At 41.5% G+C, this 25581-nt stretch overlaps 1 protein-coding gene across 1 annotated transcript in view; it reads left to right on the top strand.

The window, feature by feature from the left end:
• Positions 1 to 25581, top strand: part of Arfgef3 (ARFGEF family member 3) — a 169006-nt gene that overhangs the window by 102450 nt on the left and 40975 nt on the right. Inside the window, exons 13-22 of the mRNA XM_021658764.2 lie at positions 7475 to 7641; positions 8392 to 8557; positions 12266 to 12373; positions 12686 to 12901; positions 13045 to 13155; positions 15317 to 15467; positions 17209 to 17526; positions 19223 to 19356; positions 20035 to 20180; positions 23043 to 23222. Coding sequence (XP_021514439.2) covers positions 7475 to 7641; positions 8392 to 8557; positions 12266 to 12373; positions 12686 to 12901; positions 13045 to 13155; positions 15317 to 15467; positions 17209 to 17526; positions 19223 to 19356; positions 20035 to 20180; positions 23043 to 23222 — 1697 coding nt within the window. The remainder of the gene's footprint in view (positions 1 to 7474; positions 7642 to 8391; positions 8558 to 12265; positions 12374 to 12685; positions 12902 to 13044; positions 13156 to 15316; positions 15468 to 17208; positions 17527 to 19222; positions 19357 to 20034; positions 20181 to 23042; positions 23223 to 25581) is intronic.

The following is a 25581-nucleotide window of genomic DNA, read 5'->3' as shown; positions in this document are numbered from 1 at the left end:
GGTTTGACCTGCTTACAGCTTTGATTTTCCACCCTCCTAATGCTGTGACCCTTTAACACAGTTCCTTATGTTGTGATGACCTCCAAATATAAAATTATTTTTGTTGTTACTTCATAACTGTAATTTTGCTGCTGTTATGAATCATAATGTAAATACCTGATACACAGGCTATCTAATATGTGACCCCTATGTAAAGGTCCTATGACCCGTAAGGTACCATAACTCCAGTTAAAAACCACTGGGTTAAAGCATGTTAGTGGACCCTAGGTTTTCTTCTGTTAAAGAAAATGAAGGACTAGAAGACTTATGGGTATAGGTTTATGATGCAATCTCCAGCTCCAGAGCCTGGACTGCTCTGGCAAGCTCTTCTTGCTACCAAGGAAGTTAAGCCATCAGGTGTTGGTGGTCTAGAATAGCTGCATTTCAGAGCCCAGCTCTGCTGGTTGTGGTGATGATTGAGTCCCTGGAAAATGGCAAAGTTATATACAGTCTTCTGTTTGAAATTGTAATTATGCAATGGGTCAGGAATATGTCTCAGTCAGTTAAGACAACCTGAGCCATGAGCCAGAAATATAACTTTGTAATGTTTTTATTATCATATATTTTGTATAGCAATAGGTTTCACTATGATATGGCATTTCATACATGTATATAACGTATTTTTATTATACACACCCCTTTTACCTTCCTATGTTTCCCTTCCACTGATCTCCTTCACCCCTAAACCCCTCCTACATTTTTTTTCTCTTTCTTTCCTTTCTTATTTCTTTCCTGTTAGGAGTGGGCCTGAGAGTGGGAGCAGGATGCAGAGGTAGTGGTATTGACCTAGTGAATTTCCTTAGGGTTGTGTATGAGAGAATAGGAGAGGCTTTGTTTATAGGATTACGGTCATGGGCTTCTTACCAGTAACAAGATCCCTGTGGATTATTCTCTTCCCTGCCACCAACCATCATATAAATCCCCATGGATGGATGAGACCCAGTGAGAACCTCCCTTTCTATGACAGAACATTGGTGGTCTCAATATTGTTCAGATTTTGTCTGGATAGTCGGCTCATCTGAGTTCAAGACTGCAAAAGGCATGTTGTCTTAGGTTTCTACTGTTTTGATAAATGTGACTAAAATCCGCTTGGGGAGGGAAAGGTCTATTAAACCCTACAGCTTACAGTCCCTCGTGAAGGGCAGTCAGGCCAGGAGTGCAAAGCAGAAAATGGAGCAGAAACCATGGAAGAGTACCACTTCCCTGGTTTACTCCCCATGGTTTTCCCAGCCTGCTTTCTTTTTTTTCTTTTCTTTTCTTTCTTTATTTTTTAATTATTACAATTTATTTACTTTGTATCCCAACTGTAGCCCCTCCCTCTTCTCCTCCCAACCCTCTCTCCTTCCCTCCCAATCTCACCCTCCCTTCTTCTTTTCCCATGCTCCTCCCCCAGCCCACTGATAGGGGAGGTCTTCCTCCCCTTCCATCTGACCCTAGCCTATCAAGTCTCATCAGGACTGGCTGCATTGTCTTCCTCTGTGGCCTGGTAAGGCTGCACTCCCCCAGGGGAGGTGATCAGAGAGCCAGCCACTTTCTTATATAACACAGGACCGTATGCCAAGGAGTAGCACCACATGTAGTAGGCTGTGACTTCTGGTTTGATCATTGATCAAGAAAATACTCTCTAAACTTCCGTACCGGCATCTGATGCTTCCTGGGCACTCTATGCTATTCTGCCCTGCTCTAGTTTACAGTGACTTACATATTAAGGTTTTCTTCAACTGAGGTAGTGGCACTGGCCAAGCTACATATGCAGCTTTCATGTCCAACAGGAGAGGAGACAGTGGAGTAAGGTCACAGAGATCTTTCCTTAGAGATAAATATGACTGCTTTAAAGAGTGTTTTCGATAACCCTGTTGCTGAAGATACTATATATCTGGTCTTTATGTCCTCTGAGTTGATGCATGACCCCAGAGCTACATGTAAAGAAGAGAAGAATAGAGGAAGATAGCGAACATTGACTTTGTCCTTCATGTGCGCACTCATAGTTCACTATTTAGAAGACCCTTGGGCCATATGTATTATGCTTTTAGAAATTTAGTACACAAACACACATGGCAGAACCACTAAAAGTAATCTCATTATGTAAGCTATTTTACTATTGAAGCAGCATGCATGGGTATCAGGGGAGCATAAAATAAACAGCAGTGCAACCATGCAGTGCTCAGTGCAATCCTTCAAAAGAACAAGGCAGTACCAAAAGATGTCCAAAACATGCTGTCTGGAAATAGCACCATACAATAAATACATAGACCTGTCTTAGGAATAGCTCTATTACCATACACATGAGAAAGAGAGTGTTAGCTGGGTATGGTGGCACTCACCTATAATCCCAGCACTTAGGGAGGCAGAGGCAGGTGGATCTCTGTGAGTTCAAGGCCAGCCTGGTCTACAAAGTGAGTCCAGGACAAGCAAGGCTACAGAGAGAAACCCTGTCTCAAAAAGAGAGAGGGGGGGTGGTGCTGGAAAGGGTATAATTGAAGCTTAGAAGAAGAGGATTTATCTTAATTTGTTAAATATTTTAAGTCAGTTATTTAATAGTGATTTTTAAGAGAAATGTCACATTATCTTAACATGGAAAGGACTTTTACAGTTCTGTTGTAATAATTTTGTATCCGGTCTTTCACTGGTAACCAGTCAAGCAGGTGATCCATCCTCCTTTTCCTGGTAGTAAAAAACATATTTGTTATAACTGGCAAGATGGACTGTAGTTATTGAAACCTGAAAAATACAAGCACTGTGGCTAGAATATGCAAACAGCCACACTTCCTTTAGCTTATCATTACAAAATGGATAATATATCAACAATACCAGTCATAAAAGTTTTAGGACCTACCATGAAGTACTTACCAGGAAGGATTTGTACAGTAAAATCAGGTCACATTATCAGCATGACAAAGTACAGGAAGCCAGTTTCTATCTGTATAACTTCAGGCAAATTTATCAATGTCTCAAGGAACTTTTATCATTGAAAAGATTTGGGCAGAATCAAATGAAATAATATATGAGATGAAATTTGTTTTATCTGATAGACATTATTTTATGAAGTTCATTCAGTGAGTTATTTTCTTTGTGACTGATATCATCAGAGAATACATCTGGTATATCAGGAAAACTATTCTTTTTCTTAAGTGTATAGAATAGTCTCCATTTTGTATTATACTCAATTTTGTCAGTGCAGAAATTAACCTGTACATAGATAACAGGACACTACTGGCCAACACTATTAACGGGACCAACCAAGTATTTCAGACATAAGCAGATATACCAGCAGTGTCTTTGGAGCTTTGTAACACATCTGCTAATGCCATGGCTTTCCGTATCAGCGTTCAACCACAACCTCTTTCACTTTCAACATCTATGTTTGTGCCCACTTTCCCAGAACATATTCCCAGCCAAATTAGTAGCTGTTGTAAAATGGCTGTCTAATGAAGATCAGGTCTCCTGCAGATTGTTTTCTCTCTTTATATAAACTAGAATGCACATTTTAATCTTATTGGTTAAATGCCAAACTCTGAATGCTATATCCTGCTTTATCTTTGAAGGAAAATAGATATAGGGATCCTCTGTCCTTCAGAGAATTACAGTCCACCGCATAGATGCTTTCATAATGCTCAGGGTTCCCATCAGGGTCATCAGGGTGAGAAACTTTGGACATATCCTCATCAAAAACACAATTATCACATCCCTCTCTCAGACCTGACTTTCAGGTTTTAATTCACCTTTGGGCTGGGGAGATGACAGTGAGTGAAAGTGCTTGCTGTGTAAGAATGAGGATCTGAGTTCAAATCTTCAGCATCCATGAAAAAGCTACCTGTACCCACCTGTGCACCTGTATCCACAGTGATGGGAGAGGATATGGAAACAGAAAGGTCAGTAATGGCCTGTCGGTCTGGTTTCAGGTTTAGCAAGAGGCGATGTCTTAAGGGAATATGGCAGAGAGTAGATAGAACAGGACATCAGATGTCTTCCTCTCTCTTTTTCTTCCCCCCCCTCTCTCTCACACACACACACACACACACACATCCACCACAGACACATGCACACACACAAGCACACACATATATGTGCACTCATACATACATGGTTTAATACACATATACATTTATACATACATGCGCACACCTCACACAGAGACATGCACACATGGTAAATTAGTTAATTAAAGACAAAAATTAAAATTAGACTTGTTAGACTGTGTGTGTGATGCGCATGTGTGAGTGTAAAACAATAAAAGTTACAGAAGAGGTTACTGAGGAGTTGGAGAGGACATGGCCGGAATAAAATAATATAACAGTTCTTGTGTTCATGATCACAAAGTGCGCTCAGTGTGGTTGGGAAGGGCTGCAGTGTTCTCGCATCGCTCTGCAAAGCAAACAGGCTGCTCCGTTGCTGTGAGTGGCTTAAGGTGGATCTACCGAGATGGTGTGTGTACTCACATAAGCCGGTGACACTCCAGTTCTTTCCAACCTTGAAAGCTTTTTGAGTCTGTATTGTTTTACTAGCCTACTCATAAACTTCGCAGGGATAAACATTGCAGTTGCAGGTTTGCATCTCTCAGTTATTGAGAAATATCTTTTATTTCAAATGAGACGCATCTTTGAGGAAGAGATTCTCTCAGACATGATTTGCAGAGTATTTGAGTTTGTGCTATTTGCACATGTGTATTTAAGATGAACTGTTTTCCCTACATCCAGAAACCTAGCCTCTGAGTGTTTGTAATTAACTTTGTCCAAGTTATAGTGATGTCACCCAGGGGCTCTCTGAAAGGTCAGACACAGCATCAGTACTCTGGGCAGACTGAGCTTAGAGCAGGACCTCAGAGTAGGCATGGTCTTTTTTGTTGGTGCTCTCAGTTTACCTGAGAACATCCGAAGGGCTGTTCAAATGAAAATTCTACTCAGTGTGAAGTATCATTTTATACAGTGTTTTAGAGAAAAATTTTTTGAACAAGACAGTAGCAGTTATGTGTTTCTGATATCTTTTTTCCCTCATTAAAAAAAATAAAATAAACACTGGCTTCAGCACCTCAGGGAGGCAGAAGCAGGCAGATCTCTGTGAGTTTGAGGCCAGCCTGGTCTACAAAGTGAGTCCAGAACAGCCAAGGGTACACAGAAAATGAGAGAGACACTGAGACTTAAAAATGGCTTATTGACATAAATTCATCCACCAGAGTTTACTTTTCAACATGTACACTATTGGTGTATATGGTATGGGGATATAAATGTGTATGTGGATGCATATAAATGGATATTCATGCACATGTGTGCAGATTCTCAAGGTTGATATGGAATGTCTTTTTTGATCAGTTTACACCTTATATACTGAAGCAGGGCCTCTTACTGAACCCAGAGCTTAGTGGTTTGGCTTGTCCAGCTAGCCAGCTTGCTTCAGAAGCCCTAACTCTACCTCTCCTGTGCTGAAATGATTCATAGGCCGTGATGCTTACCTGGCTTTCTAAGTGAGTCCTGGGAATCTGAGCTCTCATCTTCAAGCTTTTGCAGCAGGTGCTTTACCCATTGAGAAGTCCCCCTGGCCCTTACATAATTTTCAATATATTATGTTATTATTTCTTTTAATTTTGCTAACAATAAACATACACCATTAAAACTGACATTTTAATCATTTTAAGTGTGCAATTTAGTAGCACAAATTATATCCATAGTATTGTATAACCCTCAGCACCATTTCTAGAACTTTTTATTGTCCTAATTAGACATTGTTTCTCTTCTAATCCCAGTTAATTTACTATCTCTGTGAACTTATCCATTCTAGTCAGTGTATAATTCTTAGGTCCTATATACTTGACATGTTCATCTAACTTACTGTACTTAGCAGGATGCTACAGAGTTGAGTAACACCACTTATTATGTATCCTCTCCCAGGTGATCATCTACTTGTTCTTTGCTAGACACGTAGTTATTTTCACCTTTTGACTATTGTGAATAATCCTGCAGTTAGCACTGATGGTCAAATACATGTTCAAACCCTGCTTTCCATTTTTACCAGTGTATGATACAGAATAAAATAGCTGGTTCTTATAGTGATTTTGTTTTTAGATTGTTTTTGATTTTGCTTTTATGTTGTTTGTTTGAGACAGCATCTTACTAGGTAGCCCTGACTGGCCTGGAACTTGCTTGTAGAGCATGCTGGCCTGGAATGAACTCACAAGAGACCCTCCTGCCTCTGCCTTTTAAGTGCTGAAACTAAAGGTATGCCCAGCTTGTGTTTAGCTTTTTGAAGGACGTATTTACTTAAACAAGATCTTTATATAGTCCGTGTTTACCTCTGATTCACCGTGACCAAGCTGACCTAGGCCTCCTGTTCCGACCACATGAGTGCTGATATGCAGGCAAGGGGTACCACATCTGGCTCCATACTTCCATATTTTTGTGTTAAGTGCTACCTTAGGTATTTACATTAATTACTGATGTTTATTCTGATAATAGCTGTGTGCATTTTCACTTGTGCATCAACTTTTAAGAACTAGTGGGCACTAGTTTAGGCATGTAAGATTCTCCAGTGAACAAAACTAATAGCCACACCTTTTCACAGATCTTGCGTTAGAATGCTGAGGGAAGAGCATAAACAAATGTGCCACTTGGCACAGTGGCTGATACCTGTAATTTCAGTGCCTCGAAGGCTGAGGCAGGATGATCAAGTATGACTCCATCTTGAGCAACATAGTGTGACCTGACTCAAAAACAACAACAATAAAGAAAACAAAAACAAAATCAAAGGGTGAAGATATTCTTAACAGGTGGATTCTCTACCTGGGTTCAATCCCTAGCATGTGCACACATATGTCTACACCTATGTAAACTATTAATATAATGCTAGGTAGAATACATGGCATTAAAGTAAGAAGTACAAGGAGAGAAGACAAGGAGAGAAGACACTTAGTGTGGCTTGGAAAGAAGCTATAGAATTGAAAGGAAAGGTCTTTGAGAAGCTGATTTGAGACCTGAAAGAAACAAAAGAGTAGCTCATCAGAGTTCTGGGAGACCATTCTAGGGAATGGCAAAGATAACATACAGATCCCCAGGCACATATGGGTAGAAGTGGGAAAAAAAGAGCAAGCAAGTTGAGAACTTAAGCAGAGAGGGGATTAGGTTGGGGGGCATTATGTTGTCATGAAAAGTAGCTGGAAAATCCAAGGCATTAAAGCCTTGTAGAGGGTTCAAAGGGCTGTCCCCAAGTCAGTGCTGCTAATGAACAGCTCAAGGTCCAGTTGTGGCAGATCAACTCCAGAGGTTGGCCTTTCTGGTATACTGTAATATGCGCTGCTCCTGTGAGCATCCTGGCTGGTAGTCAGCACTTGATGAAAGTGTTCTGCACAGTGGAGTTTCTGTTGGTGGAATCTATTTCTCGCTCTCCAAGTGCAGGTTCCAGCACACGGAGGCAGCCCCACAGATGTCCTCTTTCCTTCCCATAGGTATGATGCACTCTCCTAGCTTCGATGGAGGCAGTAGCCTGAGCTTTCAGATGCTGATGAATGCAGACAGCCTGTACACAGCAGCACATTTCGCCCTATTGCTCAACCTGAAGCTCTCCCATGGTGACTACTACCGGAAGCGACCAAACTTGGCACCAGGCATCATGGTGAGCATGAGCTCTGGCATGGGTTTCCCGTGTGCAAGCTCTGATATCAGCCACCACTGTGCAGCCAACTGTTTTGTATTTAGGGAGAAAGTAACCAGTGTGTTCTGTGCCACATTGTTCTGCAGTATTCATGCCTCTGCCGGTCTGGAGGTTAGAGAGCATGGATGTGAAGTCGCACAGTGATCACTTGTGGTTTTAATAAAAAGCCTTTTGTAAGGTATAAAGTGAGGAGGGTGTTGACTATCTTGTGGATGCCTCCCTTGGCTGAACAAGCTACTTCCTTGATGTCAGTTTGTGAGTCTAAATCATGGATCTTCAGAAAAGATTCAATGATTGCTTCTTTCTTGAATGAAATATAACCTCCCAAGGTTAACTGGTGACATTGAAAGAGTGAAGGTTGTCTCTCTTGGGTACATATTCTCCTTCCAGAGCTTATTCTACCCCTGATGCTAGTGGGACAGCAATAAGAAGAAACTATGAAAGGTAGCCATGCAGGTGATAACCTTCCCACCAACCAAGAACAAGAATGTAAAATGCAGAATCCTGGTCTTTCTGCAGGCTGTCTGTCAGAATATGTCACAAGTGAAACAACTGTGTAAAGCTTGGGGTTCTGCATCCCAGATTTTCCCCCCGTTACTCTTACTCCAAATAAAAAGCTCTGGTTCAGTTAGGATGGGGAGGAGGAGCAGTGTGGGAACCTGTTTATTCAGATGGATGTATATTTGGCCCTCTTCCATGGCCTCTCTGCAGAAAGAGTTCATGAAACAGGTGCAGACCAGTGGCGTGCTGATGGTCTTCTCCCCGGCCTGGATTGAGGAGCTCTACCACCAGGTGCTTGACAGAAACATGCTGGGAGAAGCTGGTTACTGGGGCAGCCCTGAGGACAACAGCCTTCCCCTTATCACCATGCTCACCGGTGAGTGGCTTGTGCCAGGATCATGGGCTGCTCAGTAGTGGGGGAAGCTGATGTTCTGGGGCCTTTTATATATGCCACAATATTTGAATAGGCTTTGAGGAACAGTTCCAGGCAGGCATGAAAATACCTCACAGGCACTTGCTCTCATTTATCATGGGAAACCTGTTGTGCTCACTGTCACCACTGGAGGGGGCTAAGTTAACATCCTCAGCTGTTAGAATAATGCTGTAGGCTCATCCATGGGCTTTTCTTTTCTGGACACAGGCCCGAAGTTGTTCCTGGAAGCTCTAACATGCTTATAGATATCCTACATTGTTCAGTGCTCCTGAGATTTGGCCATTGGTAATGTGAGGCTATTGATTTTATACCTGGTCTCGTTTCTATTTCCTATCAGTATTCCTTTTCCATCTGTACCAGAATTTAAAATAATGCCAAATGCTGGATTTCCCATCATCCTTGTCTACAATGTCAAATGTTTTAATATCCCTTTTAACAACAAGAAATTTCAAGTGAACACAAAGAGAGCAGTATATATTATCTCAGGGTTGGGGTGATTTTCAGCAAAAAAAAAAAAAAATAGAACTTTCTGGTTTTTTTATGCTTACCAAGAATGTTCAAAGCTTTGATATGTTCATCAGATAAGTTAAACTTTCAAACCTTTTTTTTTTTTTTTTATTGGTTCTGAGTTCCCAGATTAACTTCCAGTTGAATTGTTCTCCCATGGCTCATGGGACATATGGCGCATGTTCCTATACCAAATGCCTTATGTAGTATTTACTGCATCTCAAAGATTATCAGCCATTTACTACACAGGTGCAGGGTGGGAATAAAGCTGGATAGTGTAGCTGAAAGGATCTGTTGAGTAAAAGTATATCATGTTATCTATGGTTGACAAGGCTCTTACAGAGGTGACCAAGTCAGAAACTGGCAGGAGGAAACCAAGAATCCTGAATATGAAGGTAAGGTGCTAATTAGGAACCAAGCAGAGAGAAGCAGTGGAGCCTCTCCTTGGGAGCAGGGTCCTAGCATTTTCTTGAATCTGGAATTTTTCTTTTAGAATCAAGATGGAATTGGTAAGAGCAAGTCTAAGTTCCACATCTTGAAGATCAGCATCATGAGACGAGTGACCAATTTGTACTTTATTAATCACGGTTCTGTTCATACCATTTGAAAGATAATCGTTCGTGGGGACTGGAGAGAGGCTTAATCATCTGGAAGACATATGTTTGGTCCCTAGCACCTACGTGAAGATTAGGCATAGCTGTAGGTGCCTATAATTCTGGCTCTGAGGAGGTAGATACAGAGGATCCCTGGCATTTGCTGGCAGCCAATCTAGCTGAATCACAGAGCTCTCCAGTTTCAGTGGGAGACTCTGTCTTAGAAGATGAAGATAACTGAGGAAGAGAGCAGATATCAATTTCTGATCTCCACACATATATGCATACACACATGCACACACACAAACATGTACACAGACAAACACTGTAAACAGTCATATATTTAAGAGATGTTCATTTAGTTTAATCAATGTTTGATTTCCATCTGTTTCCACAAATGTTCTTCATTAAGGTAGAGAGTACTGACTAGAGTGTTTATGTGTCTTGGAACTCATCTGAGGATCTTAAATACCAGGTTTCTGCAAAATAAAATCTCTATGAATCTCTTATCCAATGCTTAATAAAAAGAGGCATTCAAAAGATGTGAAAGGAATAGCAGACTATCCACTGTAGCTATATTCACCCTAGCTGTATTCACTGCTAACCAGCCATTATGTTAGAGGAAGCTCAATTGTTCTGTCCATGGGAAAGTTATTTAATTCCAGATTAATGCTAGCAATATCTAGTCTTTTCGAAATGATTCAACAAAAATAAGGTTCTGTGGGGGCTGGAGCAATGGCAGAGCAGTTACGAACACTTACTGTTTTTGCAGAGGACCAGGGTTCTTTTCCCAGCACCCACATGGCAGCTCACAGTCATCTCTAATGTCAGTTGCAGATGATCCACTGCCTTTCTGTGACCTCCAAAGGCACCTCCATGGCTTGCACTTGGTCCATATTTATACATTCAGGCAAAGTACTGACACAGATAAAATAATTAACTCTATAAATCTTTATAGCAAATTCCAGATGTGAACCAACAAGAGAGGATGTGATAACTATCTGATCCTCCAATTGTATACCAAGGGAGGCACTGACCATCCCCTAACTGGCTACTTCTTGTAACATGGCAAATCGTTTATGGAAATGGAAAAGTTTATACTTAATTTCACATTGCTTGAGTTCATTGGTCTTGTACTCAGTACATAGGAGCTATTATAACCTGGATAAAATCGTCATTTCTGGTAAATGTCATTAGGCCATTGATTAAAAGCTAAATTGATTCCAGAAAAATAAAATGGCCTATTTCTACAGAAGCAGCCATATACATTTCTACCTTTCATTACCTTCTGATGTATTGCCTAGAAGGCTTCCAATATAAAAATAAAAAATTTAACATATGTATTGACATCATCTTCTACTCAATTATTCTACCCCCTTTTGTATATTTTCCCCTGTGTTTTATTTAACTATATCAGTTGCATCCAAATTCATATGTTCTATTCCGTGATCAGCTCATTTTATAGGCAGGAATTTGGTGCTCAGGTAATGGAGTGCCTGGCTCATGCCTAAAAGTCCTCTTCATTCAGAGATAAGCAGAAACCATACTTTTCAATGTCAGATTAGTCCCTTCCTGCCAGAATATGAAGGAGTTTGTTGGGCTGTTTTTGTAGATAGAAATTCACTCTTACAAAACTTTGAAGGACATAGTTTAAGAACCCATGTTGAAATGCATCATGGTGTTAAAGAGAGAGGCCCAGATGCCAGTCAGAAATCATGAATACTAAACCCAATTCTATCCTTTGCCAGATATATCGACTTGGGAAGTTTATCTACTTTTACACTTGGGTCTTAGCCCAAACACCTGGAAATTATACCTTTTTCTGCTTCAAACACAGAATTTCCTTTTTGTGGAAAATAGTATACTGCCTTTCTGGTTTGAATAGTTGGAGATAATCAAATGAAAAAAGAAAGAAAGAAAGAAAACTAAGTGAAACAGTTCGAGAATTGTAAAACATCATCAATGCATTTGTAATTAGAATGAAACTTATCAGACCAAAGAGGTTTATTCTCTTTAGTTCTGAAGAAACAGCTCTGAAAAAAAAAGATCAACCTGGCATGATTATATATTCATTTTAGTCTAGAACATGAGAAACAGATATAGGATGTTAGCAAGTCTGAAACCAGTCTGCTCTATACAGACCTCTTTAAAATGTTTGTGTGTGTGTGTGTGTGTGTGTGCATGCGTGCGTGTGCTAGAGTACTCTATGTGTATGATTAGTGATAAAACCATAATTTTGAATAAAAACAGGATCCAAAGATGAAAACATCTTGACTGAATAGATTTTATGTAAATAGCAGAGGCAGAGTTTAGCCTTATTTTTTAAAATATAAAGCAAACAACACATAAAAGAATGCTTTGACAGTGAAATAAAACAGACAGAGACTAAAGCAACATTTGTAATCTCAGAAAAGTGGCTCTATAGCTCACATGTAATAAATATGATGGATTTTGGTTGAAAAGACATGAATATTGTGGTGGGCGCTGTTTACTTTTGATTGGCCCACCAAAAGGGAAGACTTGAAGATGAATTTCCCCTTTTAATTGGCAGATATTGATGGCTTAGAGAGCAGTGCAATTGGTGGCCAGTTGATGGCATCAGCTTCAATGGAGTCACCTTTTACCCAGAGCAGAAGAATTGATGACTCCATGGTAGCAGGTAAGACTTTCAACTTTGAGTTTAAAATGTACATACATTACACATGTTACCAGCAATAGTGACTTAAATGAATTATGACTTAGTCTTGGGGTGAAGATAGCTAATGAAAATGCCCAGCTGAGACAGTGATCACACATTCATTATTTATGAACACTGTGTGAAACCTGACCCAACACAATCTAATAAATTGTGTTTCCTGTTGTAGAAGTACATGTAACTCAGAGTTGCTTACCTGAGGCCTAGAAGACCCCAGGTCCTTCTTTGTCATTCTTTTGTCTCTGGAAAGTGGTCCAACACCTCTTCTTCTTGTAGGTGTTGCATTTGCCCGTTATATTTTGGTTGGCTGCTGGAAGAACCTGATTGATACTCTATCAACTCCCTTGACTGGTCGAATGGCAGGAAGTTCCAAGGGTCTGGCCTTCATCCTAGGAGCCGAAGGCATCAAAGAGCAGAACCAGAAAGAGCGAGATGCCATCTGTATGAGCCTTGATGGGCTGCGGAGAGCCGCACGGCTGAGCTGTGCACTAGGTACCTGTGGGGATCCCTGACCCTTGGCCCAGGGATGGCCTCTTCAGAACTCACTGGGAAAAGTCCTATTTAGGAAGGGTTCTTCTGGTATGTATCTGGCGAACATCCCCAGTTTAAGGAATAGCTGTTTGTCTTCTCTGAAGGGGTTGCTGCTAACTGCGCTTCAGCTCTTGCCCAAATGGCGGCTGCCTCCTGTGTCCAGGAAGAGAAAGAAGAAAGGGAAGCCCCGGAGCCCAGTGATACCATAGCACAAGGTAACGGCTGCAGGCCAGGATCTCCCTGCTGCCTTCATTGTGCTGTGCACATGTCCACATATATCACCAGAAATTGGTCCTCATTCTATGTGTGATGAACAGTAGGTAATTGCCACTAGTCATTAACCCCTGTGGGCCACAGGCTGCTAGTGATAAGGAAACTGCAGTTGGCTGTTAACAAGCGTGCCAGGGGCCTACCTGGCTGAGCCACCACCTGGGTCATCATCAGGCACCAATGCACATGAGAGACGCCTCAGGTTACAGTAGGGATGGCAAATTGGTTCGTGTTCTGAGAACAGAATCCATAGAAGGGAGCCCAGAAAAATTTCACCCAGGAAAACCTGACCTTTGTGAACACTGGAAAGGGTCAGTGAAGCTGATTATCTTCCAGACACGAGGAAAAAATAATGCCTTTCCTACTAGCAATGGAAGATACAAGGCAGACAGCAGGCTGAAGGAGAAATGCAAGCATAATCTAAATTATGCTGATGCTATCCATAGATATGTAAAAGAGCTAGTGACAGAAAATGCATATTTTTAGCAGAGACAAGCAATCTAGGTCACTGTTCCACAAACCTGAGTGATATTTAGAAACCTGTTAACAAGCAAAGTAGTTCTTGTAGATCTGGGGAAAGAGGAAAAAAGGAATCAAAGTTTACTTAAGTATTGTATATCTGTCAACTACACAAAAATCTTTACATTTAGCCAACTGAAGTAGTGTATATCTCTATGCCAGAACTTAAAAAGTTGAGGTGAGAGAATCACAAATTTAAGGCCAGCCTGTGTTACACAGCAAGAACTTATCTAAACAATATAAATTCTAGGGTCAGAAGAGATGGCTTAGCTGTTTAAAATGCTTGCTGTTCAATCATAAGGAGCAGAATTCTCAGATCCTAACTCCCACATTAAAAGCCAGGTATAACACAAAAGCCTTCTACCCTAGTTTTCAGGGATACAACACCCTGTCTCAGATCTCTGCACATGCACAGGTATGTGCAGTTACATATATGTGTGTGCACACATTCACACCCACCCACACACATACAAATAATTAAAATGGATCTTTAAAAGAGTTCTTGTACCTGGAGAGATGGCTCCGCTGTTAAGAGCACTAGCTGCTCTTCTAGTATCTACATGGTGGCTCACACCCATCTGTATGGTTCTGATGTTCCCTTCTGACCTCTGAGGGAACCAGCACGCACATGTGCAGATACATACACAGAGGCAAAACACTTATACACATAAATAAATATTTTAAATGTTTAATCTTATAAGTGCAGTTCTTAAAACAACACACTTCACATGCAAAGCTAAAAATACAGAATAAATACAATTACAAAATAAAATTGGTCTTATATTCATGAGGCAAATAGTATTTTTCTAAAAATAACCTCTTTATATAATGAAAATGGCTAAGTTTCTTGAAAGTAGTTTTCTGTATTTCTTAGTTCTGAATTATCACCCACCAGATCTAGTGACTGGAAAGCTTTCTGTAAGGACTATACTGCCATTTTGCCTTGTCTTGTCATTTAGCATAACTGACGTGCAAAATCAAATTTTGCATCACTCCTCAGCTATTGCTACTCTGTTTTATTTTAATAAAGCATTACTTATAGCTCACAGGTGTGGATGTGAAATTGGGGGTGACATGACATCATGATTTTACTTGAAAAGAAGTCATTCTTGGGCTCCAAATACATGTAATAGTTTTTGAGATGACCGTCGTAAGGCATAAATAATATTTTAAAATCTCAGAGACACTTATGTACCACCAAGGATTTCTTGATATTTATAAATCTGGGTGCACAGAGGAGGATGAAGGGTCTGGAAATTTATGGTTTGGCTGGAGTTAGCACATGAAGCCACCTACACTGCTATCTCTCCCAGACCCCTGGGTGGGCTGAAAGGAACTGTACCTACCTCAGGGTCCATCTGATATTAGAGCCACAGAGCAGGGGTCACCAGTGAATGGGGACTTGTTTGACCAGTACTTTGCATGTGAACCATGGAGACCAGCTGAAGAGGTGCTTGTAGCCAGTGAAGTATATCATTTCCCTTTTGCTCTTGCATGACAACACACTCTTTCATTTCCATCCTGTTTCTCTCCCTTTCTGTCTCCCTTACTCAGACTGCTATTTTAATAAATGTCTTTCTGGCACAGTGAAACTAAAAGTGGAGCAGAAACTGGAGCAGATGGGGAAGGTGCAGGGGGTGTGGCTGCACACAGCCCACGTCTTGTGCATGGATGCCATCCTCAGCGTAGGCCTGGAGATGGGAAGCCACAACCCGGACTGCTGGCCACACGTATTCAGGTGCATGATGGTGTCCCCACCCCTGATGGCACAGACCCTGCCTAGGACAGCCTGGGATGGTAGAGGGGGTGTAGACTCCAGGCTCTGCCAGCATCCCCGTAGATTATGAGCATTCACCATTCAGATACATTCTTAGTGAGACACAGAAAGGAGGATAAGAGATAAGGACCTGCTGAATGTATGTTTTAGAGAACAGAATGGCAGAACTGGATTCAGGGAATTGTGATTTATCTGTTGACATTGCCATGACAGACAGATGTATTATACAAGTGAAGAAGTAGCTGGCTTATTGAGTGTGGATGAAAGACATCCTTTCAGTTTAAATGGATACAAGTCTAAAATGTTCTCAGGAGCCAATAATATCACAGCTGTGTTTTTATTAATGTCCTTTCTATATAAAAAAAGAAAGAACCCGGGTAACACACATCATTCTATACCACACCCTGTTAAAGAAATCTAGTTTAACTAAGACAAAGAAAAATAAGAACACAACAGTACATCTGTGCAAAAGACCACTAAAAAATTTATTCTACGTTTTCTGGCATAAAAGTGAAGGCATTCCCAGTCAGCACCTGTAAAATAAAGACAAAATGACAACCCCATAGTCAAGCTCTTAAGTCCAAGACAAGAACTGTATCTCCCCAAGTATCAGCATTAAAGTAGAAAAAGGGAAGAAGAAAGGTGATCAGCTATACCTTAATCTATGCATCATCTATCTGAGGCATGACATCCAAATGCCTTATAAGCAGATCAGCCATGGAAGGAGAGCAGTTGCATGATAGCCCAGTAAGAGCCGAGTTCGGTTCAACTTCCCTAAAACAAATATAGCCCCAAGTACTAGCTGAGTTCCTAAGAGAAGAACGTGCATATACCAGGGTTCTAAAACCAACAAACTTGAGAAGAGCCATGTAAAAGGACCAGGATGAAGCATCCTGGAGCAAAACGGAATGTGATAAAGTAGCTGATGACCAGATATTTTGCTTTGCTCTTAGCAGGAAACAAAGGGAAAAGATTCAGGCGGCACAAAAGAAATATATGTGAATTCAACAAATTCTCTCACTGTGGAACACCAGAGTAGTTTATCAGGATGCCCTGTGACACAGCTAAATTATCTGGGATAACAGATGTCTTAGAAAGCATCTTAATCTCAAATTCAATTAGGAACAAACCCTTTGGAAGTTGGCAGTTGCACATGTCCATTGTTTATGCCATGCTAGGAGATGTCCCCTCAGCACCATTCCCTACATGGACACAGGTATATGGAGCTATGAGCATCAGACACATCTACTGTGTCAACAGAGCCTGCCTGCTATGGGCATGTTCATTTTGGGATCCTTTTATAAGGAAGTGCTTTTCAGCTCCTAATCAGAGCATAGTACAGAGGGAGAGAGGATTCCTTGGGGAAATTTCTCAAACAAGCAGTCTAGTAAAGACATGACCCAAGCAACACAGGAGTGATGAACAGGGCTCAGTTGCCTATATTCTTCTCAGCAGGGTGATAGGTGAGAGAATCTGAAGACTCCCTCACCCATGGCAAGACTGGTCCAACTCAAAACAAACTTTCTATCTCTAAGTAGTATCATACATAGTGAGGAAATGTCAGTGTCAAATATGGTAAGAGGAAAGGAGAAAAAGTGGGGCAAATTCCAGGGTTAGCTGAATTTCCTTTTATCTTACTGTGGGATGGATAGAGTTGTCAGTGCTGGGCTACTGGATTCACTTCCTGTTTGACTCTTTCTAGGGTATGTGAGTATGTGGGCACATTGGAGCACACCCACTTCAGCGACGGCATCTCCCAGCACCCTCTGACCATTCATCAGTCACGGAAGACATCTGGGAGCTCTGGCCTTCTTGGGGACCTTGAATGTGAGAGCTCATCCCAGGAGAAGAGCCTGGATCAAGGCCTCTCCCTGAACACAGCCCCTGTGGTCCAGCCACACTCCATCCAGGAGCTTGTTCGGGAATGTAGCCATGGCCGGACCTCAGATTTTCGGGGAGGTAGTCTGAGTGGGAACAGTGCTGCCAAGGTAGTGCTCTGCCTTTCCACCCAGGCCGACAGGTATGCAAGGCCAGTTCACCCTGAGGATCCTTAAAGCGGGGATTGCCTGTTGGCTATGCTGGTATTCATTTGGCCTCAAAATCTGCCTGGGGACAACTTGATACATTAGCCAGCTATTGAAGATGTTTTCCATCATGTGGTGTGTGTGTGTATGTGGGTGTGTGTGTGTGTGTGTATACATGTATGTGGAGGACAACCTTCCCAGTCCTCCAGATAATATCCACCTTTTCTGTTTGTTTTCTGAGACAGCATCTCTCATGGCCTCTAGAGTTATCAAGTAGGCTAGGCTGGCCAACCAGCAAGTTCCTGATATGTACTTGTGTCTCCCTCCTCCACACTGGGATTACTTAAGTGTGAGCTACTATACTCTGCTTTTGTATGTGGGCTCTAGGGATTGAATTCATGTTCTTGGGCTTATAAGAACACTATCAATTGATATCAACTGAACATCTCCCAGCCCTCTTTCCATCTTCTGAAAACATTGTCTTTCCTCCTTCCACACACCATCCTTTGAATGAAACTTCCTCTAATGCCTGAGTTCCAGATGTGAATTGGAGTACCTGAAATTAAGTCTCTGGTTTTACTGTCATGTCTGGCAACTTACTGGACCCTGGCTTCCTTACTAGTAAAATAAGGTTCTTTTTAAAGGTAATTTTCATGGGGTGGTTATGAGGTTGAATTAAGTAATATATTTTAAAGTACCTAGAACCAGGCTCAGAAAATAGGAAAGATTCAGTTTTGGTGACTCTTGCTACAAAATCCCATATTGTGGGTTGTAGAGATAGCTCAGTAGACAAAGTATTTATTGCACAAGGATGAGAATCAACGTTCAGATTCCCAGGTCTCACATAAAAAGCCAGGCAGACCTGGTAGCTCCCTGGAATCATAACAGTTGGGAGACAAGGACAGGATCCCTAGGTCAAGCCGTTACTTATGCTAGCAGAAATTGACAAACCCTGGATTCAGTTAGGACCTACAGCAAGAGATTAGTGGAATGGGAAAGACCATGGCAGACATCATTGTCAACTTCAGGTTTACACACATGTGCACACACATGTATATCCTCAAAACACACACACACACACATACATGCATACACGCTCATGAAAAAAAAAAAAGAAAAAATATCCCACCCAGAAGTATGTTCTTAGAATGATGTCTTAGAGCCACATTAAGGTAAAGAAGGGAAATCATCTATTGCTTCAACTGTTTGGGAACACGTCGTGATCCCGGCAGTACTTGTGATCCCCAGTCACGCTACATCCCCTTATCTATCCCCTCGACAAATAGTCATTAGGCAGGATTGGGAGGGGAGGAGAGAGGGAGGGACGGGGGGATACAAAGTGAATAAACTGTAATTAACTATAGCTCACTGTAGTGTGGCTATAGGGCCCTAATGTGTGTTCTTTACATATCCCCCATGTAGCCTGGGATTTCTGGAAACAATATTCTGTCATCTTTCACCTTCTTACCAAATAATTTAGGAGGGCTAAAGCTGCAAAGTTTTTTTTTCCCCAAGTATGCTTTGAGGTATTCTTTGTATCCGAATCTCATGGTTAATAATGGCTGTAATAATACCATCCATTTGTCTGCCATGATTTCACGGCATTTTTGTTAATTATATCAACAACAACTATTCTGTCAAATGTCCTTGATGAATTGTTCCCACATAACACATATGTTTGTTTGCACCCAGGCTCTTTGATGATGCTACAGATAAGTTGAACTTAACTGCCTTGGGAGGTTTCCTCTACCAGCTAAAGAAAGCATCCCAGTCCCAGCTTTTCTATTCCGTGACAGACACAGTCGATTACTCTCTGGCAATGCCAGGTAATTTTCCCTGAAAGAAACTATTGGTAAGTAAGGAAGAAATAGCTCCAGTCTTTGATGCCAACAGCGTGTGTGAAAGATGACAGTAATAATCATAATTATTACAGTTTAAAACACTCACCTATAGCCAGGCAGAGTGATACTGTAATCCCAACACTCAGAGAGGCAGAGACAGGCAAACTCTGTGAGTTGAGGCCAGCCTGGTCTACAAAGTGAGTCTAGGACAGCCAAGGCTACACAGAGAAACCCTGACTCAAAAAACCAATAATTAAAAAAAAAACAAAAACAAACAAATCAATCAATCAAACAAACAAACAAAAACACTCATCTCTGCTGGGCCCCATATTAAGCACTGTATGTGGGTCATCATATTTAATGATAATGGGAGCTTTTAAGGAATAGGTTTATTTACCCTTTGTTTTATAAATGAGGCCATTATGGATTAGAGAAAAATCCTTGGCTTTTCTCTATGAACACAGTATTGAGTCAGGGAGACATTCTGGTCCTGCCCAGTGAACTAGCTTGCTGATTTTGAATGGAAGGCTCTTTCCTTCCTTGCTCAGCCACCTGAAACTGCCTTGCTATCCGGGAACACTGCCTTGATTTTCAGCTTCTCTTTGTGCTGCAGCCCTCTGACCTATACCTAAGTTTGGGTTTTCTCATCTTACCTTCCCGTAGGGGAAGTTAAGTCTACGCAGGATCGCAAAAGTGCTCTGCACCTGTTCCGCCTGGGGGATGCCATGCTGAGGATTGTGAGGAGCAAAGCGCGTCCCCTGCTCCACGTGATGCGCTGCTGGAGCCTTGTGGCACCGCACCTGGTGGAGGTGAGATTGGAGGTTGGGAAGGCCTGCTGCAGAGTCAGCCCAGTGGCTGTATTTAGAGGACACTGAGAACTGCCCATAACCTGGTCACAAGCATCATTGTTCTAATTATATATCAAGGCATCACTTTGAAAGGCAAGTGTCACCATGATGTCACTATGACCCTGTATCTATCTTGTCTAAGATATGGCTCAGCTAGTTTCCTTGGAAAGCTGGTTTCTTATTTTCTTATGTTCTGCTCTCGACTTGATTCTGGAGCTAAATGATAGAGTCCTGAATCAGTTGTTCACTTGGTGCAGCATCTTAGGGTCTTGTCTCTTATCTCTGATAACTCAGTTACTAAGGACATGTTATTTTAGAAGGGAAACCTTATATCCTGACATTCCTGACGAAATGACTACTAACATCCTTCCCCTCTCTAACGGAAAGCAGTTTATAAGATCGGTCTTAGGGTAGCTCTACATCTAATCATCCCTGCACTTGGTGATTGGCTGTATTAGTTACTTTGCTGTTACTGTGATAAAACACTATGACTGAGGCAACTTATGGAGGGAAGGGCTTATTGGGGCATACTGTTACAGAAGATGAGCCCTCGGTGGCAGGGAAGCATAGCTGGAGCAGTAAGCTAAGAGTGAATCAACTGGAGATAGGGCGAGGCTATAAGATCTAAAAGCCAACCACAGTGTCACTTCTTCCAGCAAGGTAGCACCACCCCCATCCCCCGCCTTCCAGCTGGGAATCAAGTGTTCAAATAAATACCTGATCCTACAGGGATCATTTCTCATTCAAACCACCACACTAGCTAAGTAACAGGAAACATTATTGCCATATTTACAGTGGTAACTGTTTCTAAATACCCTGTAGTACTTACCTGGTAAAGATATACAAGAAAATAGTTTATGGAACTTATTAAACTGAGGTTAGACTAGTGAGGAAGAAAGGTAGAAAAATATGAATTTAGTCATGGTTAAAGAGCACATCAACTAGATATTATGCTATAATTAGCTATGCTGAAAGCTTAGGAGCTTCAAACAGTAACCATTTATTAGTTCTTGATTCTCTGTATCATAAATTTGAAGAAAATGCTTTGGTAATTCTGGTCTGGACTAGTGTGCTGGACTAGTGTGTTTTTCTAATTTGACCAACCTAGAGTCATTTGAGAAGAAAATAACCTCAATAAAGAAAATGCCACCATCAGGTTGGCCTGTGGGAAAGCCTGTGGTGCGTCTTTCTTGATTGACAATTAATGTGAAATGGCCCAAATCACCTTGTGAGTGGTGCCATTCCAGGGTTGGTGGTCCTGGGTGCTATAAGAAACCAAAAGCCTGAGCAAATCATAAGGAGCAAGCCAGTAAGCAGCAGTCTTCCATGGTCTCTGCATCAGTTTTTACATTCAGGTTTCTGCCCTGCTTGAGTTTCTGCCCTGACTTCCCTTAGTGATAGACTGTTACCTGGCAGGAGGTGAATTAAACCCTTTCTTCTTCAAGTTGTTTTTGGTCACGGTGTCTTAGCATAGAAATAGAAAAACCCGAAGTAAGCCAGCTAACTTGGCCCATCCCGGATGGCTTTCCTTGTATGTCCATAGTCAGCTGATTCAAGGACTAGCATAAAATGGTTCTTGATAGCTTTAACGGTAAAGAGTGGGCATAATTCTTTCTCTGCAAAGCCTCTAATAGGCAGCCAGTCCCCACTCATTCACACGGTCTATTTAGGGTTCCCCAAACTGAGAGTGCAAATTCCACATCACAGTTTTGTTTTGTTTTTGTTTTTGTTTTGTTTTTAACCTGTGGAATCATTTCTGTTGTGCCGCTAGCCTAAGCAAGTCCCAGTCAAAGTTGAGGACCAGAGTGAAACAGAATCAATAAGGAACATCAGATCCAGGATGTGAGAACCAATTCAAGTTCTCGTTGCAACTGGTCCATATCAGGAGGGGACAGAAGACTTACTTTATCTTCATATGTTGGGGGAATGACTAAGCATGAGCCATGATCAGTTCCTGGACTAGGTTGTGATGAACGTGTTCTGTACTGCTGAAGAAAATTGCCATGCTGCAGAAAAATAAAATAATAGAAACCCTATTCTTCCAGAAACCTTAAGGTACCATTGAAGTTGTGTCTGACCAGCTGGTTAAATTTTCAGGTGCACAGGCACCTGAAAGATTCTTCCTAGCAGTGGATCAAAGCAAATGCTGAGACCCATAACCAAGCCTTCGACAGAGTGTAGGGAATCATATGAAGGAAGGAGGAATTAGTATATCCTAGAGGGGACAGGGAGCCCCACAAGGTCCAAATATATCTGAGCACAGGGGTCTTCTATGAGACTGTTTATCCAACCAAGGACCATGCATGGATATAACCTACCACCCCTGCTCAGACATAGCCCATGGTAGCTCAGTATCCAAGTGGGTTTCCTAGTTAGGAGGACAGGAACTGTTTCTGACATGAACTCATGAGCTTCCCCTCCCCCCTGAGGGAGGAGAAGCCTTGCTAGGCCACAGATAAGGACATTGCAATCATCCTGAAGATACCTGATAAGCTAGGGCCAGATGGAAGGAGAGGAGGACACCCCCTCTCAGTGGACTCAGAAGGGAGGGGAGGATTGGGAGGGAAAGAAGGAGTAGGCTACATCTGGGATACAAGTGAATGTATAAAATTATTTAAAAATAAAAAAATATTAATATAAAAATTTTTCTGGTGCAATTTAGTGTATATATTATCTATACACTAAAATTCCATAGAAGTTTATATGCAAATGGAATTGCTCTTTCTACCTTCACATAATGAAGCAGGCTGGGGAAGCCTCCAGAAGCCGCATTCTCCTTGCCTGACTTCCTGCGGGCCTTTGGCCCTCTCTTGTATTGTGCAGGCCGCCTGCCATAAAGAACGCCATGTGTCACAGAAGGCTGTTTCCTTCATCCACGATATCCTGACTGAGGTCCTCACTGACTGGAGCGAGCCGCCTCACTTCCACTTTAACGAAGCACTCTTCCGACCCTTTGAGCGCATCATGCAGCTAGAACTGTGTGACGAAGATGTTCAAGACCAGGTCAGTGCCACATGGGCTTCTGTGTCCTCTCCCCAGAGATGGCATCTGGTGAGGGCAGAGGCAGGTTGTATTTTCTGTTTTGCATACTGTCTTCCCAAGTTGGTGACAAAGAGAGGATAAACAGTTTGGCCATGATCACCTAAAGATCAGTGGAACTGAAGCACAGACCTAGAGAATCTGGCTGGGTTGATCTTTACTTTATCTAGACCATACTATCCGCCACAGTCATTATTTCTAAAGAAAGACGGATGGAAGAAAGCAAAGCCAGTGACCTCACATGTGACCTAATGGTGGGCAGGAGCTCAGCAGCCCCTTTCTCTGGAGTCATTCAGATGCTGAATGGCATATTCATTTTCTTTAAATGTAATAACGTGCTGGCAAGAAAATGAACACTACTAAAACGCCCCCAAAGTGACAGCCAGAGAGGGGTACACACACACATATTCTCTCCCCCTGGGTAGTTTTTCTGTAACGGGTTATACCATCAGGTGAAACCAGAGCTTGACACAACACATTCTCAAAGTTGCAGGAGCCAGTGACAGTACTATAGATCTTACATAGCTTGGCCTCACTTAGGTCAAGCCCTAATATAAAAATGAGGAACATCAGAAAAAAAAATGAGGTAATGAGGATGTGTAGAAGCAAGATTCTGCTCTTTTTTTTTTCCCAGGTAAAGTTGGTATTAACTAGAAGCATAATGTGATAAGTTGAAGATGCATATTATAACCTCTTCAGCAAAAAAATGAAGAAAGTAACACATAAAGAGAAGCTTTAAAAGCAGATGTTAAACTGACATGAGTTTAACAAAAAAGAATGTGGTAAAAGAAGAATGGGAGAACTAAGGGCCCAGTAAGTGTAGGAAACAGAACAAAATGCTGGATGTAAATAAAGCCACATGCATGATAGCTTTGAGTAGGATGCTCAGCCTCAGTAGAGAAATATAAATCGAACCCACAAAAAGTACTGTTTCACTTACTCGGGTGGTAATAACCACAGGTGACCTGTAGAGGAGAGCAACATCAGGCACTGCGATAAGAAAGCAAATTCTTTACTTGATTCAGAACCCAGCCTGGCAGTTCCTCCCACAGTGTGTCCCCAAGAGAAATGAAAAAAAAAATCCATGGAAGTCTTCATAAATGTTCATAGCAATAACCACATCATCAAATGGAATCAAAAGCCAGCTGTGGTGGTCCGTACCTCCTATTTTAGGACTTAGGAGGCCAAGGCAGGAGGATCACAAGAGTGAAGCCAGCATGGGCCACATAGAAAGTTCTCAGCCACTTTGAGCTACTCTCTTGGTGTGGGAAGGAGGGAAAGGAGACAAGAAGACAGTAGAGAACTAGAGAAGTACAGATTCTTATTTTGAGGGAGTTGGCAGCATTGTATCAGTGTCAGGTCAAAAACAAAAGAGAAGTGAAGACCATAACTGTCACTAGAAATAGGCATTTATAATCATAACTATATGATATTAGTCAGGATATTAGGAAAACATGTAAATAAAAATGTGTGGGGGCTATGGAGATGACTCAGTCATTACAGTGCTGGCTGTCTAAGCTTGAGGACCCCAGTTAGATCCCAGCACCTATGCAAACAGCAGTCCTGGTGGTGTACAGTAAACGCAACACTGGTGAAATGGAGAACCCTTAGGGCTCAATGGCCGGCTAGCCTGGTCGAGTCAGCCAGTTCCGGGTTCAGTGGGAGATTCTCTTTCAAAAATTAGGTAGAAAGCAACAGGCTGATATTCCTATACACAGATGCATAGAAACACACAAACCCCTACCAATACAACTTTAGAAATTCACGAAGACAAAAACAATGAAAAGGAGATACAATGTAAGGATCACAGCGGAAAAAGAATGGAAAGCTGTTATTTGATGGGCACAAATTTCTATTTGGAAAGATGAAAATATTGTGGAAATGGATAGTGGTGGGGACTGTATTAAACTGTATGAGCTGTAAACAATTACTAATGTGATGTTTACACTATATGCATTTTCCTATGATTTAAAAAAATTATAATGCGACATCACAACACTTCCCTCAAAGCAATTGAAAAACATATAGGCAGAAACTCAGGATAGAGATAATAAGCAACACTGTAGACCAGTCTGAATTACAGAATGCACATTTTTTTTCAAGTGCATGTGGGACAATCTTTGTAATAGTTGATATGCAAACTTACACAACAAGTCTCAGTGAGCTTAACCAAATTAAAATCCTAAAAACTATATTTTCTAGCCATAATGGAATTGAGTTCATAATAAATAAATTAACATGGGAAATGTTCAGTATGTGTAAGTCAAACATCAGAATTCTAAGTAGCCCTTAAGCCAGTGAAGAATGACAAGAAATGTTTAAA

The sequence above is a fragment of the Meriones unguiculatus genome, chromosome 20, assembly GCF_030254825.1.
Source record: "Meriones unguiculatus strain TT.TT164.6M chromosome 20, Bangor_MerUng_6.1, whole genome shotgun sequence".
Lineage (NCBI taxonomy): Eukaryota > Metazoa > Chordata > Mammalia > Rodentia > Muridae > Meriones > Meriones unguiculatus.
The sequence above is the reverse complement of the archived record's forward strand: the minus strand, read 5'-3'. Positions and strand labels throughout refer to the sequence as shown.